The 17,711-nt window shown below is 44.1% G+C and overlaps 1 protein-coding gene across 1 annotated transcript in view; it reads right to left on the reverse strand.

The window, feature by feature from the left end:
• Nucleotides 1–5,743: 5,743 nt before the first annotated feature.
• Nucleotides 5,744–17,711, reverse strand: part of MYO16 (myosin XVI) — a 337,132-nt gene continuing 325,164 nt past the window's right edge. The window contains exons 28-30 of the mRNA XM_024754009.1: nt 12,784–12,880; nt 7,941–8,187; nt 5,744–6,020 (exon numbers count right to left, since the gene is read on the reverse strand). Of these exons, the coding sequence (XP_024609777.1) occupies nt 5,744–6,020; nt 7,941–8,187; nt 12,784–12,880 (621 nt within the window). The remainder of the gene's footprint in view (nt 6,021–7,940; nt 8,188–12,783; nt 12,881–17,711) is intronic.

Raw genomic sequence — 17,711 nt, forward strand, 5'->3', positions numbered from 1 at the left:
GAGAGAGAGAGAGAGAGAGAGAGAGAGGATGATAAAACCTTTGTCATTTTAAGCTACTAAATTTTGGAGAGATTTGTTAGATAGCAAGACAACTAATACAGATATTGGTACTGGAAGTGGAGTGCTGCCATAAACCAAAAAACCCAAACTTTAAAAGCCTGGCAGTAGCCTTGGGAAATTGGAGGAGTTTGTTGTTTTTTAATATTTATTTATTCATTTACTTATTTTGGCTGTGCCGGGTCTTAGTTGAGGCAGGCGGGATCTTCGTCGTGGCATGTTTAGTTGTAGCAGGCAGACTTCTTAGTTGCGGCATGTTGGGATCCAGTTCCACGACCAGGGATCGAACCCGGGCTCCCTGCATTGGGAGCGTGGAGTCTTAGCCACTGGACCACCAGGGAAGGAGGAGAGGTCTTGAAGAGACTGTTAGTAGAAGCGTGACGCCCAGGAAAGCTCCTGGTGACGTTTAAAGGAAAGTAAGAAATATGCTGGATGCCGAGGGAGACATAACCCTTTTTATACCTTTGTGGAAAGTTTAGCAACACTGTCACCTGCAGTACTGTGGAAACCAGACAACACACTTAAGGAACTGGATGATCTAGGTAGGGAGATCTTTAGACCAAGTGTAAAAGCAGCCTCCTGGATTCTTCTACTTTCCTGCAGGAAAATGAGGGTAAAGAGATAAGCTAAAGAAAGAACAAACTGTTATCTATAAAGGAGCCTGGGCTTTCTGAGTTTGAAAATAAAATAGTTTCTCACTGGGCCATCAGGATAGTAAATAACTCCGAAGTTAAGAAATGACTTGTAAGCAGGGATTGAATCTGGGGCATTTTCAGGAAAACAGGATCTAAAGCTGAAGCCAAGGTCATGACTATGAACCCCTTTATTAAGACCTCAGAAAGATTTCAGGTGGTGCTTCACTGGACCTTTTCAAAGAAACAGAACCACAGGACTTCTAAGCATATCAGGAGTATTTGCCCCACAGCAATCGTGCAGAAAAGAAAAAGTCAAGAGGAGATTATCTCAAAGAGATCTGTGGATGTGGCTTTTGACTAAAGGGGTAGATTATAAATTGATCCACAGGAAACTCGCAAAGCTTTTAAAGGAACTGTATCAGCTGCGTTGAAAGAGGTATGATCAATACAAAATAAAGAGGCTCTGGTGCTTCAAAATGTTATGAGCAGGAATCGGGCTGAGAAAACGACCAGCCCCAAACATGTCACCTCTTGTGGACGAGGAAATAATATCCAAAGGTGAGCCAAGATTCTGTAGCACGGACCTAACGGCCATGGAAAATAATTTCCGGGCACCAGGACTAAATCCTAACCAAGGCACAAGCAACATGTTAGTTGTGTGGAGAATAGGCAGCTTGTCTTCCATAGTTAGGGACAGTCCTGGAGGAGCTGCCCACCTAAGGAGCCTTACCTGAGCAGCCAGGATACCTGGACCTGATTTAGATGATGGGATTTGGGGCTTGGACCTGAGCCTGATGTGATGATGGGATAAGGCTCTGGGGAGCATGGGAGAGGGATGAGTGCATCTTGCATGTGGGAGGGATGTGAATTGTTTGATCCAGAGGATGGATTAAGGCAGCCTGTATTTTCCAAAAACTGGCCACAATAGTTTTCCCAGTCTTATCAAGAGTTAGAGTCTATTTCACCTTCCTCAACCTGGATGCGCCTTTGAGACTGTCCGGTGGCAGTGGTGGAAGTGATGCTGTGTGGCTTCCAAGGCTGCTCGTCAAAGGTAAGAGAGTGACCGCCCGGCGTTCTCTTTCCTGGAGCAGGCACCGGGGACGCATTGATTGTCCACGTAAGAAGTCCAGCTACCCTGAAGCTGCCAGGCTGTACAAACTGGGTGGAGAGACCACCTAGACACAGAGATGGCCAAGCAGTCCCAGTCTTTAGACATCTATGGGCACCAGGCATGCAAGTGACCAGCTTACAGGTGATTCTAGCCGCCACATGTGGCTTCATGGAGGACCTCGAGGGACAGCCACCCAGATGAGCCCAGGTGACACCCAGAACCTGAGACAGTAATAAAATAATCGTATTTTATTTAAATATCCAAGTTTGGGAGGAGCTGGTAAGCAACAATAGATAGCTGATGTGATATTCCCTCAAGGCTTGCTTTAGATGCAGAGAAAAGCTTTTTTGCATTAAACGATGATAAATAAAAGTAGCATGGGTTATCGGGAGGCAGTCGAGAGACTGGCCTCTGGAACCTGACTGCTTGGGTGTGTAGCATGGGACAGGATACACCACTGTTCCCCTGACTCAACATCCACATCTACAGAGGGGTCACAGTGACAGTCTCACCCCATCAGGTAGTTCTAAAGATCGACGGTACTTCGCATAGCGCTTGTCACATGATAAACAATTGTAAGTGTCAGCTGTTACCATCAACATCATATTATTACTACAGAACCAAAAATTAGTCATGAGTCATAGAACAGGGTTCTGTAGGGCGTGGTCTGCAGTTCATCAATGTCAGATCACCTGGGGTGCTTCACTGAGGATGTAAAGAGCACAGTTCCTGTCCTTGTGTGTAACTACCAAATTAGAATATCTGGGCTGGGAACTGGAAAGCTTCATTCTTCATAAAGTGAAATCAGAATACCACAGTTAGAGAATTAAGAGTCTAATTTGGTTTTATGGTTATTCCTTTGCGTGTGTGTGTGTGTGTGTGCGTGTGTGTGTGTGTGTCCACACAAGTCCTTGCTAATTGTTCATTTGCAAATAAGGATTTAAGGGCTGTTAAGAGTGAATTTATATTAAGAGTTTTCTTAACAATTTTTTTAGTCCTTGAATTTATGGATAAAAGTGAGATGGGATCAGGGAGACGTTTCATGGTTACAGATCACCTTGAGGGCCAGTCTTAGTGTCCTAACAGTAACTTAAGGGATAAATCCCACATTCTCAAGCCCTCATTCTTTCTTAAACTTGACTCTTATCTGACTTACTGTGCAATGATCTAGGGACTTGTGTCATTTTTAGATTCTGTTAGGAGGTAAACATTTTCTTGTACAAAATAGTTTCCCTTTGAGTTTTTTGCTAAGGCACGTCGGTGACTTTGCCTCAAGACACAAGTTACTTGGCCCCATTCTCACTGAGAATAAGATGCCTACATGTTAAATCTATGAGAAGAAAGCAATGAGAATATCGTTCATCAAGAAAATACCTGTATCTGTGTGTGTTGTTATCCCCTGCTTTCCAACTCTTCCAGTGTGATTTTGCCCAGTTTCAGAGCAAACTGTGTGCCCTTCTCAGGACCTAAGACATGCAGGATGCCTAGATAAAGCCAGTTCCCTGGCTGGTGGGCCTGTTGCATACTTGAGTGGGGTCAGTATCGATTTGCAACCAGCTTACAAACTGGACAAGAAGGGCTTCTACTGAGCTGTGATAGATTACAACCTTGCTAGGTCATTTTTTTGAGGGAGGAGTCTGTTACCTTTGCTCTCGGCCCATCTTTCCCCACTGACTGCCCTCCACGTGTGTAAGGCCTCTTAAATGTCCTTCTCGACCCCTTCCACAGGTCCCCGTGAGGGTTAGCCCCTCCTGCTCTGTGCTCTTCGGTGCCCTTGCTGTTACTCTGCCTCTCTCATAATTTGTTTGCCCATTTTCCTAGCCCACTGGTCTCTAAGGCCCTGGGGGAGTGGAATACACTGAATTAACATGTGTTGAATGGACAAATGAGCCATAAGTTGTGAAACATAATTATGTTCTCCTCTTATGCCCCGTCACACATTCTCAGGGCAGCGTTCACGGAGGACCTAATTTTCATCAAATTTCAGGTAAGAGAAAAAAATATTATAAAGGGGATTCTGTTAAAAATAATGCTGACAAAGTCTGACAGATCTCAAGGGTACATGTTGAAACTTGCCAAATTGTGCTCATTTTGATTTACTGATAAGAAGCTAGTTCTGCTTTCACGAAAGCAGCACAAAGAAATATTTTTCTATTATATTGATTTATTTGTTCAATAAGTATTTACTGAGTGCTTACTGGATGTCAAGTGCTATTCTAGAATAAATTTATAAACAAGACAATAAAAAAGGGAATGAAATGTAACGCTATTTCCAAATTAAGCCACACAGCTGAACCATTCTCGTACCTATACATATAAACTGTGTTTTGTTACAAAGGGAAGCTGTACGGCAATTCTAAGAAATACGGATTCCTCAGGTGGTGTTTCTAAGGAGCGGGTGGCTGGAGTCTGAGGGAGGCTGGGTATGCATCTCACATCACCAGGCTTAAGTGTTAAAATTTACTGGCCCATGAAATTGTTTCCAGCTTTTCAGGCACAAAGGTAGAGGAGAAAAACGAGCCCTCTGGCCCGCCTCTCTTCACTATGACCGTATATACTGGATGAAAACCTCTAGGAAAAGCACGTGTTAATAAGAACAGGACTGGGCATAAAAGGTGTTGACTTGGAGCTTCCCTGGTGGCGCAGTGGTTGAGAGTCCGCCTGCCGATGCAGGAGACACGGGTTCGTGCCCCGGTCCGGGAGGATCCCACATGCCGCGGAGCGGCTGCGCCCGTGAGCCATGGCCGCTGAGCCTGCGCGTCCGGAGCCTGTGCTCCGCAACGGGAGAGGCCACGACAGTGAGAGGCCCGCATACCACAAAAAAAAAAAACCCCAAAAACAGTTAAACTATTCCGTGTATTTATTTGTTTATTGTGTTTACCATCTGTCTTCCCCACTAGAATGCCAACCCCATGGGGGAAGATAACTTTGTTTTATTTATTGTGTACCTTCCTGGGCCTAGAATAGGACCTCATACTCATGGGCGATAAGTAAAATCTGTGAAATTAGTCAATGTTCTGCAAAGAAGGACTTCCTCTGCTTTTCACAATTCTAAAAATTAAGCAATAATATCACATGAACTAATCTATGAGAGAATTAATTGAGAATAAACTGTGGTTTTGCATAAATACGTCTAGACCACCGACGCAGAGACGTTTGTTGTCTAGTGCCCAGAGTTTCACTCACTGAATTTTGCTGAGTCGTGATTTTCCTCTACATGAATCGTTTCACTTTACTGTGTGGTGATAAAGCAGGCTTAATTTTTAATTAAGTTGTGATAACAGGGAAGCCAGATGAATCTTTTTAGCTTTTTAATTCACAAAAGCTTACGTGGACGAGCGACCAACTCTCTTAGTTGTTCTGGTTTGAGGCTCCTCATTCAATGTGGAAGTCGGGGGAGGAGTTAAGGAAGTGATATATAAGTAGCTTTTCCCTAAGAGGCTTAGAGATTAGAATTAATATTTTTTATGTTTAATGATTAAAGGGCCCCTGGTGGGCTTCCCTGGTGGCACAGTGGTTAAGAATCTGCCTGCCAACGCAGGGGACACAGGTTCGAGCCCTGGTCCGGGAAGATCCCACATGCCACGGAGCAGCTAAGCCCGTGTGCCACAACTACTAAGCCTGCGCTCTAGAGCCCGTGAGCCACAACTACCGAGCCCGCGCGCCTAGAGCCCGTGCTCCGCAACAAGAGAAGCCACCGCAATGAAGAGTAGCCCCCGCTCGCCGCAACTAGAGAAAGCCCGCGTGCAGCAACGAAGACCCAACGCAGCCAAAAATCAATAAATAAAAATTTAAAAAGAAAGGGGGGGCCCCTGGCAAGCCAACAACGGATTTAATTCTACTAAAAATATATTAGGGCAAAGTAATGCCGCGGCGCACTCAAAGACCGGAAGTCAAGCATCAGTAACCCAACGGGGGTCGGGGTCCCTCTTCCCCGAGGCTAACCTTCATTGGAGGAGTCCTTGGTGACAGCCCACAGGCAGGCACTCACGGCCTCATAGGAGGCGCTCAGCCGCGTGGTGGGGTCCCTCTTTGGCTTGGGCGGAGGCTGTTTCCGTGGTGATGGGAGGCCGCTGCTGTCATCCAGGCTGAGCACCGAGTGCAGAGAAGGAGACGGGGTGGATGGGCCAGCCTGGGACTGGACCAGGCTGTCTACCGCCATGGACACCGGGACGAAGCTGCAGTGGAGGCGCCTGGGTCCACCCTTGTCTTCAGCTCTGGGTGTGCGTGGGGAAACAAACACAAACAGCCCCGCCAGAGAGACCCAGATGCATTATTCAGATGGGAACAATGAACCGGCTCAAGCAGACATAATCACAGCTTTTTGGTAAACAGCCTTCCCGCCGAGGCTGGAGGATGCGTCGTGCAGCGCTCTGGTATCCAGTGCATCCAGAGGAAGCCACTTCATCCTTCCAGCCCTTGCTTCGTGATAAATAAACACGTTCGAGACTCATCATTATTACTTTAGAAAAAAATCTCACCGGAACCCAAGATGTCGTAAGGAGTGCCACATTTGCTATCAGGCATTCGCTGAGTGAAGTTTTCACACCCTGATTATTAAGCAAATCAAAAAACCAGGATTTCAACCTGAATGCTAATTTCTGGGAAATCCATCTTAATAGAGAGTTACTGATGCATCAAATGCTGGGAGCTATCTCTGTTTGCCCTTGCAAAAGAGTAGATGCTTTACTTAAAACGATCAAAGATTTTCATTTTCCCTGTCTCTCTCTCTCTCTCTGTCTCTCCCCCTCCCCCCCTTACCATTTAAATTCCATCAGCAATTATTTAATTATGTGCAGAATTGTTATTTTTCTTCTGTCATTCCATCTGGTTGCCCAATGCCAAGTGAACTGCTGGTTTTCAATAAATAAATAGACAAATACTTCTTCACTTAATTTTCTATCAGGCAAATGAATACATAATGAAATTGAGAAATTGGGGTGGCTGTTTAGCTCCAGCAGAGAAAATAATAAATATTATTCTGGAAGTCCTATAAAATTAATAGTTATCTGGTTAAAAAAGATTCCTTCTGGCTTCACATGTCAATGTAATCACGTACCAGGGAGATGCCAATGCATTCATTTTACCAGGAGTCTCCGAGCATTTGTTTTTATAATTATATCTCTGTGTGGCAGAACACCAACAGAGCTGGGATCTACTGCCAGGCAGAGCCAGACGCCCATATAGGAAATGAACTAGCTGAAGACGAAAGCGTGGCACTCGGTGGATAATTTGTTTTCCCTGTAATGTTTAATTACAGTTTTCCATACAAAGGGAATTTTTTCAGTATTTAATCACTGAGATATTTGAGGCTAATTAGCGAGAGACACACCACCACTTCCACTTTGATAAAAAATCATTCGACATCATGGTCAAGGCAAAGGGGGGTCATTTTCAGGGAGAAACAACTAGACATTACTAAGTTCCTATGGAAAAACAAACATCTCCCTGACAGCAAATTAGGATGGAAAGATCCCAGGGAGGATTGTAAGTCTCGGGTGTCCTCGTCTGTCACAGAGAGACAAGAGTGGAAACGTGGAGAAGGGCTTAGTTTTCTTCACATGTCTATTTCAAGCTCAGCGTCCAACGTGAACTTTAAAATCAAAATCTTTCCCCAGAGCTTTCCTTTTTGGCACAGAAGATGTGACAGTTTCCTAAGGGAAATATAATACAGGCAACCATTCATTGATTTCACTGCTCTTGTGTTTTTAGAGTGTCTTCTCCATTTGGGGGGTCAGGTTTTCAGAAGTTTCTAGGAGTCAGCCTTATTGACATACGTGACACTTGCATAAAGATGTCGAGAACCAAGCTATATATCTTTACTAAGACGTAAAGATTATAGATGCCTTAAAACTTTGTGCTTGAGATGGTCAGTGATGCAAGCACGGTAGGTGAAGCAATTATTTCACGGGACCTAAACTAACACGTAGAGCATCTATTCTGTGGAAGGAAAGCCCAGGAAAAGCATCCTTTCAGGTGTCAGGAGGTTTCACGTAACGCACTGCGCATGCATACGTGCTTGTTCCTCTCCCTACGGTCATAAGCGATTGAACTTTGCGTTAAGGGCTATCGGCATTTTCTTGACACCCCAGGATCAATCGCGTAGGTCACCGAAGTTGCACACTATCTGCCTTTACCTTTTGGTTCCTTCCTCTTGCTTGTTCCTGGCCTCCAACTTCTCTTTGTGGAAAGTAGCGTTCATTACGTTCCGGAGCCGGTCATTCTCACGGGCAATGTCCGAGGCGTTCTGCACGACCAGGGCATCATAGGTCTTAAGCCCCAGGTCCTCTGTAATCTGCAGGAAGCTGTTGATGGACGTGACCTCTTGCTGCCTAACGCTCCTTTTCTGATGCAAGTGCTGGCGTGCTAAAAATCCTCTGATAACTTCAGTAAAAGAACACAGTGACGGGTCAACGAGAGGAGCAAAAGCGAAAAAACCAGATGTACATCAACAAGTCCAAATACATTATGTTGGAGCAGCTCTGAAATAAAATATATTCAACCCAGTCGGACTTTACTAAAACATTCTAATCTTATATTAAAAAAGATATCTACATTCAGTAATGTTAACAGTGGAGGCAAAAATCCTCACCCTGAATGAGATCGTGCAGGTAATATTCTAATAAAGCTTCCCTCCTTCTTGTGGTAACTACAGGCTGAACACTGATGGAAAGAACTAAGTCCGAACCCCAGAGAATTCTGGGTGTGGCTCTCATCAGACTGTTTTGGGGATGCACCAATCACATTATTTTATATCAGATTATAACAGAAACGTCTGAGGCTCACGGATGTCGTCTTTGAAAACCATGCACATATTGCTAACAGGATTGTGACTTAACTCCTAGAAAAACTAACACTGCATTTAAGGCTCTGGAAAGAGACTGTGTAGAAATATGGGTCATCCTTCTGCTTTCTGGGGAAGCAGGGCTAGAAAACCGTGTAAGAATTGGGGGAAACAGGTGGATGAACACACTTTGAAATCACTTATGTGTCAGTAACAAATGTAAGACTTGAAAATAAAAGTCACGCCCACCGTGTAAAGGCACTGCTGTGTGCTAGGCGCTCCAACCCATCTTTCAGTGCCCAAACTCGATGGTCATTAATGTACCAGTATCTCCATTTTGTACCCAAAGAAAGAGAAGCTCAGTGAGGCTGAGAAAATTCCTCCCGGTAAACACAACCAAAGAACGGTAGAGCGGGGATTCAAATCTCTGCCCTTATGAGGCCAAACTCTACCTTGCAGCCACGTAGATGCAATCTGTAGCTCTCCAGAGAGCAGGTCACAACAGGGAAGGTGTAGGGAAGCACATTTGGGATCAATATGAAGATGACCTTTTAACAATGAGCACAGGTTGTAAACAGATCAGGCATCTCATGGGAGAGAGTCAGCTCCCAGTACCCAGGCAAGTTCAAGAAACAGGATGGCCCCCGCTCAGGGATGTTCTGACAGATGAGTGGGAGCAATGCTGATCTGATGCTAGGATGCGTCCCTTCTCATTCTAAGTTTCTGTGATTAGAAGCAGTTGTTCGGATTCTAGGAAGAGCTATAATTGTAGGGAAAACCAATGTGGGTAACAAAGACACGTTATTCTCCTCCTATAAAATATTAAGTGCTTTAAAATATTCCCTGGCTATTGGAGAATAAATGTGTGGGTATCTATACATGTCTAGGATATTCACTTAGATGCCTTGACTCGATTAGAAGATGGAAAGGCGAACACAACTTTCCACAATTATGGCTTCAGAGGCAAATAATATGCAGATGTCTAAAATGCTCAAGGCTTTTTCTCAGATGGCAGTACTAAGTCTTTAGTCACTCTGGAATGCAGTGTGTTAAGATAATTGTAAAAACAGTCATGCTGAACTAATCTAAAAGAGAAAAAATTAAACAGCTAAAGGCACAGTCAGACTCCCAGGAATCAAAAATGCGGAATAAAATGTAGAAATTTTAGCCATGTGACAGGCACAGTGAGAGAGAGAGGCAGAAGGCCTGCTCTCTGTTCATTCGCTCATTCCCGTTACATTAAACAAAATCTAGACATTGACAATGGGAGGGTATATTGAAGATGTTTAATCTCTTGGAATAAAGGGAAGATTAATGTGGACAGGCCAGACTGCTGACCTCCAACTACAGCAGGACTATTCATTGCATCCACGTAGACCTGGGAATCCACTGTCCTGTGTCCAGACCCTGTTTTCTCCCACTTTGCACTAGCAATCTTTGAAAATTAAAAGAAAAAAATTTATGCTAGTTGCTAAAACATGGTACCTTTACTAAGAGACAATTAATACAAATAAATTTGGCACAAATAGATAATTAATACTTGTCTCTTTCTGACAATTTCATGCAGGATAAAATGAAGGTATATAGTCAGAGGGAAACTTCTGTTGGGAATAATTTGAAATTGAAATGATTAAATTTAAGACTGAGGTGTAACTACAGCTTTCTGCCACCCAATATTTACAAAGAAAAACTGAGAACTCTTAAAAAACTGGAAATGACTCAAGATGATATAAATTCTGAATGAATTTCATACTAGCAAAAAGGACTGAAGCAATGGTTCTAAGAGATGTAAAAATAAAAATCAATAATTAATGCTTTGCATTTAAGAGCCTGTAATTTAAAAAAAATGCTTTTACAGCCATTATTTCATTTATGCAATAGGAAATTGTGGTTTGTATCCATTTTTTAAAAACCATTCTCAATTTTTATCATTAGGGGTGAAGAAAGAACTACAGTTCTGCTAATTTCTTCTGTTTCAGGTCCATAGGGCACAGCGACTTAACATTTGTAACCAACCAGAGGAGACATTACTAGCGGGCACCCCTGATGGAAGACAGAGTACGCAGCCTTCTAATTACATGTAGGAAAGTTTCCAGGAGAAAGTGATACCCCGCTCCATGTATGTATAAACGCGGTATTAAATGGAATTCTCGGTTGGTTCCACAGCCCAGCGGGTAGAGCACTGGTCTTGTAAAGGGGACTCTCCCCATCCCACTTTCAGCCTGAGGCTACAAATGCACATTCTGATTCAGGAGTTCTGGGGCAGGGCCTGGGACTCTGCATTTCTAACCAGCTCCCAGGGCATGCCTGGACTGACCACACAGAAAGGAATTGCAAAGGCGATAGAGCAAAAGGAGACTTGTGAGCCCGGCCCTTCCCTACACTGATGAGGGACAGAGAAGGCCAAATTACCCTATAACCCAGAGAGAAGCGAGGATTGCATAGAGCCTCCCTCACCCGGGGCTCCCCCCACCGCCCCTGAACACCAGGCTGGAGAAAGTGGCCTCAGGGGACCAGCCAGAGACCCTGCCACATGGTCTGGAGTTTGAAGGCCACGGTGGCCTGGGAGGCCGACGCTGCCAGGGGCTGAATGCAGGGCGGCTCTACGGGGAGAGGCTCACTTGTCAGGGTCCCCAACTGTGCTTCTAGGACACCAGACCTTGTTTATCGAGACAGAGACGCCTGCCAGGAGTCATTTAAAGAGACTTCCTCTTGGAGAGCACCCAGGCCCACAGGTAGTGTCAACGGGGAGTTCCAAGTGGCACCCAAAGGAGAGATTTTGCGGTTCCCAGGTGGGTAGCGCAGGTGAGGGCTGAAAGGCGCCCACATATGCAGAGAGCCTGTTAACCCCTGCCTGCCTGCTGGCCAGAGAAACCCCAGGCCAGGTCACATGGGTGTGGGTCGGACTGAGGGGCGGCCCTGTCCCCTTACCTGTTCCCTCCCCCCGCGGAGGGCACCTAAGTAAGGGTGGGAGCCTAGAGGGACGATTTAACTTGGAATGAGATTCTGACTTTTGACCTTCCCGTGGACTGGACTTGCTAAATTCTGAACCGAGTCTGTTTGAGGGACCAGCATATAGCAGGACTTTTTATCATCAGAAAATGATGGGACCCATCAGAGGTTTCAGCCAGGGGTGTGCCTGAAGGAATCCCCCAGGGGCTCGCATAGACAGAGGCTTGAACAGGGTGAGGCAGTTTTCCGTGTTCTCTGAGATGCACTTGTTTTTAATAGTTTCAGATAGAGAGCTAAGCTCATCACGGCTGCTTCCACCAAAAGTTAGCCTGTAGATTAATTTCTCCCCTTTTTACCTTTCTTTAGAGATATATAATACAATTAAACTATTAAGCAAATTAAAAATCTATTAAGTATGTATGTTTTATGTGAGGCATAGTTATGATTTTTAAAATGTACCTATTTTTGACGGTCACTTGGGTTTTGATAGAAAAAAAAAAATCTAAATGGACTCTCAAAGTTAACATGAAATAGATGCTATGTGCTATCAAAGTTAACAGTCCAAATATTATTATCCCTTCACAAAGGAAAAATAGTCAAGCATTTATCCAAGGCATACATGGAATGACTTAAATTACAAGGCATACATAAATCCAAGGCATACATTGGCTAATTGGCTGTGGCAGTCCTCCAAACTCTAGCATACCAAGGGGCGCTGACTGGCGTGGCCTAGGAATCTGGCTCCAGAGCTGCGCCCGAGTGTCACATGGGTTGTTTTTTCTTCCCCACTGTGGGTTCAAAGGCACACTCTTCTTGTCCTGTGCTTCTTGGAGGATCAGCAAGCATGAATATTTTACAGGTGAGGGATGCATAAATTACAAGGCATGGATATCCCCTCTTCCAAACTATGACTTAGGTGAAAATGTGATGCGGAACTACAGATAGAATGATCATGAAATAAAGCACGAGCTGTGGCTGCATACTCCGATCCAGAGACAAGTAAATAGCCAACTTAGCTACGGTGCTTCTGAAACTCCTGAAACCTATTTATTTGCCTGAAGGTAGCGCCATGGGATGGATGGACATAGGGCCATGGCAGGGTCCACTCTAATATTTAGGTTAACCTAAATGTTAGGTTTCCCTAACATTTAAACTTGGGGGTTCACTAAATGATTCTGTATTTTCCGACTCATCAAAGTTCAGAAATGTCACTGAGCTGTTACTGTGAAGTGTGTAACTGTTACCTTTTTGGCAGGTGATAATTTTTCTCTGCAGCTGTAGGCACAAATCGTTTAGCTGGTTGGCATGCCAGTATTTCAGAAATACTTTTCGAACGCCAATCTAAAACGCAAACAGCAGGGAAACACATTTAACGGCGTGAAGATGCCAAAATAACAATGGGAAAATAATCAGGCAAGAGGCTTTTCCAGAAAAGGATCTGAAGGAGCAAAGCTCACAAAAGTTATTCCAGTGCCATCTGCCATATTCTTGTAACACTTCCACATTTCGTGAGGATCCCCAAGCTTTTGTTCTAATAAGTAGGTTTGCTGTGTGTATACATTGTCACTAATGTTTGCAAATACCCGTACACCGCAGCTGTCGTGGTTGCCCCCTGCAGCACAAAGGGAAAACACGGGCCTTGACTCTTCATTGGAAGATACAGCCGTTCCCATGAATGAATTCCCAAATCCCAGAGCTAAACCCTTATCTTTATTTTATGATCCTTTTCTTTCCGCAACTCAAAGCAGGGAGGTTGCGTCTGTGAAAGGGAAAAGTGAACAAACGAAAAGACAAAAAACAAAAACAACTTAAACGTGATGTACAAAACTGTTTCCTTTCAATGATTTTTTTTCTACTACACCGTATGTTATTATAAATCAAATGTTTATACAACTGCAGTGATAGAACCGCAGCACAAAAGTAAAAAGTCTTCACGTCGTCATCTCTGAGCAATAATCTTCTAGATGCCTGCCTAAACAGTAGCTATACAATGAACATTCTTGTCTAGAATTTTAAAAAAGGAATTTCAGCATGTTACCGAATCAGTTGCTAGTAAAAGCTCTGGTGGTATGCAAGCCAGTCCAAATGTTCCACTATTGATGAGAAGCGCTGCCAAAGAAAGTTCTGAAAAACACATAACAATAAGCCATATCCATGCGTTTTCAAAATAATTTTCTGGTGTGTTGTGCTTATTTTCTAAGAATTCACAGGACTGTGGTAGGTGTGAGGAATGCCCTTCACAATGGAAATGCCCACAACGGCAATGCTCAGATGTAAATAACTGCAGAAGAGCCTGGGAAATACTAACATGAAGAGCTGTGGACACACAGAGGTGATGTCCTGTTAGATACGGAAAAAATACAGCTCAGGCAAACCTTGTGATATGTTCCTAGTCGTCTTCTTAGCACTTGAGACAAACACCGTGAAGATGAGAGACCGACACGTGTGCTCCCTTAGCCAAGATTTGCTGTCTTAATGAAGTACGCGGTTTTGCAAGAGGCTGAGACTCAAATCTTGCATTATGGCAGTCGGGCTAGCCACTTGGATGGACAGGACAAGCCCTCAACCGCTCTCCTGTTTCAGAGGCCCCTGGTTGACTAGATGTCCTTCTTCATTTAGTTTTCTTTAAATTGGTTGAGATTTGAGGCGGGCACTTGAATGGGTGGCCACAGAGAATTGTCGCTTTTTCCCCCCATTGTAGTGCCATTCTCTCTCCCTAGTGATTTTCCATAATTCATAGAGTTTTTTTTTCTTCCCAACTGCTGAATGATTTTGGCAGTCAACAGGAAGAACAGTTGGTACTGTCTGTGAGCACCACAGAGCAAATCTGTGAGGCAGGCTTTGGGAAGGAGGGAGCGTGTCATCTTTCTGTTCATTGTCGACTGTGGTATGTAACTCGCTGCAGGAAACTCAATCCCCAAAGCAAAATTCATGCAAACTTGGGTTCCGAAATGAAACTCCCAGAGAGTTAGAGGCAGCAATACTACAGAACGGGTAGAAGCAGTAATGACCACTCTGGGAGAACTAACGTATGAAGGGAGCGCACCATGGGGACAAGACCTCCGGATGGTGGTGGAAGAGCTGGATTCTAGTTCTACTTCCTTCATTCAGTGGAGACCCCGGGCAGGAAGACAGCTGCATGGGATGACTAAGATCTCTTCTAGCGACATTTTTTTTTTTTGGTCTTGGATTGGATTATGGTTTATTTTTACTCCTTACCCTGTTCTTTCTTTTTTTAAATCAACTTTTATTTTATTTTATTTTTAAAAGTTTTATTGGAGTACGGTTGCTTTACAATGTTGTGTTAGTTTCTACTGTACAGCAAAGTGAATCAGCTATACGTATACATATATCCCCTCTTTTTTGGTTTTCCTTCCCATTTGGGTCACCAAAGAGCACTGAGTAGAGTTCCCTGTGCTATACAGTAGGTTCTCATTAGTTATCTATTTTCTACAGAGTATCAATAGTGTATATGTATCAATCCCAATCTCCCAATTCATCCCACCAACAACCCTTTTCCCCTTGGTACGCATACATTTGTTCTCTACGTCTGTGTCTCTATTTCTGCTTTGCAAATAAGATCATCTAGTGACATTTCTAACAGCCGTTCCAAAAATCAAAGTAGGTTTATCTTGAGAACTGTGCTAGATTTGGGGATATAAAAATTTTCCAGGGATGATGGGAAAAGATGAATGTGGGACAGAGAAACTAGGCAAGGAACAGAAGACGACAAACCATCTTGAGGTGCAGCCCTGTGGAGTGTGATGAGGGAAGGGGCTACACATGTAACCGGTGGCCACACAGTGAAGAACAGACATTTTCCTGTGAACACTGGGTATACACTAAAAGATTTAAAGAGGATCCCGTCTAACTTTTATGAAAATAATTTTGGAAACTGTATTCAAAATTTATAAAGTTCCTGCTTAAAACTGGCCGGAGAAATGGGTTGTTGGGCTTGGCTGTGAGCAGGACAGTATAATGAAGTCAATTATTTGGGTTTGGAAGATTCTACAACTGTTGCTTGTCTGTTGGCCAACTTCTATTTACCTTTTACCCCACCTCCAGGAGTGGATTTTTTTTTTTTTTTTTTTGTGGTATGCGGGCCTCTCACTGCTGTGGCCTCTCCCATTGCGGAGCACAGGCTCCGGACGCGCAGGCTCAGCGGCCATGGCTCACGGGCCCAGCCGCTCCGCGGCATGTGGGATCTTCCCGGACCGGGGCACGAACCCGTGTCCCCTGCATCGGCAGGCGGACTCTCAACCACTGAGCCACCAGGGAAGCCCCCAGGAGTGGATTTTTGATAACCTGTTCTCCACGTCCAGTAGGGCTTGGGTGACCTTCATTTGTGTTCCCACAGCACGCTATGAATGACTCTTTGTTTCACTTACTGTCCTGCATTAGGTATTTGCCATTGCACATGTATATTTACATCTCCTGAAGAATATGAATTCTTGCACTTCACAAGTGGTGGGGTTGTGGGGAAGGTGGACTCAGATTAGAAACAGAAGACAAGGAATTCTGAGGTCTTAGGATAAGATGAGTCACCGAGACAGATGATAATGTCCTCAAGGATGAAAAGAAGGTATGATGGACAACGAACACGTAAGCCAGGCCCGGAAGTCATTCATCAAGCTGGAAATAAGTCCTGGAACTCAGTAGGTGATAGGATAAACCATGGAGGGAATAAAAGAAAAAAAGCATAAGATAGAACGTCGGGGGCAATGATTCAGCTGCCCTGCTCTCCTCCACCAAGACAAGGAAGATGAGAAAAAGTGCCATGGAGGGAATAAAAGAAAAAAAGCATAAGATAGAACGTCGGGGGCAATGATTCAGCTGCCCTGCTCTCCTCCACCAAGACAAGGAAGATGAGAAAAAGTGAAACGTCATAGCAGAGTATTTTCAGGAAATAGGCAGTTTTCAGGTCACATAGGAAAGCTAAATTTGAAGGGGAGTAAACATGGATGAAATGGATTTTCTCGCAATGATTAGAAATTTCACAGGACTCAATAGTGGGTAGTTAAGAAGTGGTCTGAGTGTTTCACATGGCAGATCTGCCTGTCAGGCCAGACTCGGAGGCAGCAAAAAAAGGAGGTGTTGCTGGGATCCACGGTTTGGGATAATGAGGAGAGGATGGGAACGTGAGTCACAGGACACGTACGAGGGAAGGTGGGATGCTAGACAGGCAGACACAGGGAAGGTGGGAGCCAGAGGACGGGGCCGCTCCCAAGCTCCTGGTGAGATTCTGGTGTGGTTACACTCATGGAAATTCTCCCTGCGCAGGTAAAACAAAGGGCTTTGTGAGTGAGGAGGGCTTCTGGGTTTCTGATCCAGTGGGAGGGGGGGCGGAAGGGAGTCTGAATCCACACTGCAAGTGTCCTGCTAAGACACAGCTGAAGACTTTGTGGAAATGGCTGGGTATTGTACTGCCATCGCATTCAGATGATTTAAAAAATTTTTTTATTTAGCTATTTGGGTTTACTTTACAGTTATCCAATAGGTAGATTCATTCATTCATTCTTTATTTTTATTGCTTACCACATGACTTATGTCGCCTATATCTGGAGATGCTCGCTAGAAATTTTAGCATTTGTTTGGCCGTGCTGGTCTTTCAGTAAATGTTTCTTTCTCCTTAAAGAATGAAATTAGCTATTTAGTAGCATTTCAGATTCCTTCCTCAGAAACCGTTCTGAATAATACATTTTAGTCCTTACGGCCTCTGCTCTCACTGATACTATGGATTAGTGGGACATAAATCTAGGAATCTATCTTCATCAGGAAAAACCCAGACAAGATCCCAAAATTTTCAAGGATTTACACTGTCTATTAATGACACTGACTAGGAGAAAAGTGTTGGCCATTTTAATTTTGTCTCTGTGATGAATTCATGTACAGTTTCTCTGTAATCAGTGCCTTGGTATGCTATATCAAATCCAACAAATTAAGATTCATCTGAATGAGACCAAATGTTCAGATCACCTACATTCTTGATTTTGGCTGCATTCTCTTATAAAAAGATGCTCTCACAACCAGAGAAAAAGAGAGGTTGACACGTCCTCCTACTGAGTCCTCTGCTTGTGTCCCCTAGATGCAGAGTGCAACTCCTAGATGCATCATCTCCTATGTGAGATGAAAATGGTAATGTCATTCTGACTCCTGTGAAAGTAAACCACCT

Source organism: Neophocaena asiaeorientalis, unplaced genomic scaffold, assembly GCF_003031525.2.
Source record: "Neophocaena asiaeorientalis asiaeorientalis breed wild unplaced genomic scaffold, Neophocaena_asiaeorientalis_V1.1 scaffold684, whole genome shotgun sequence".
NCBI classification, from domain to species: domain Eukaryota; kingdom Metazoa; phylum Chordata; class Mammalia; order Artiodactyla; family Phocoenidae; genus Neophocaena; species Neophocaena asiaeorientalis.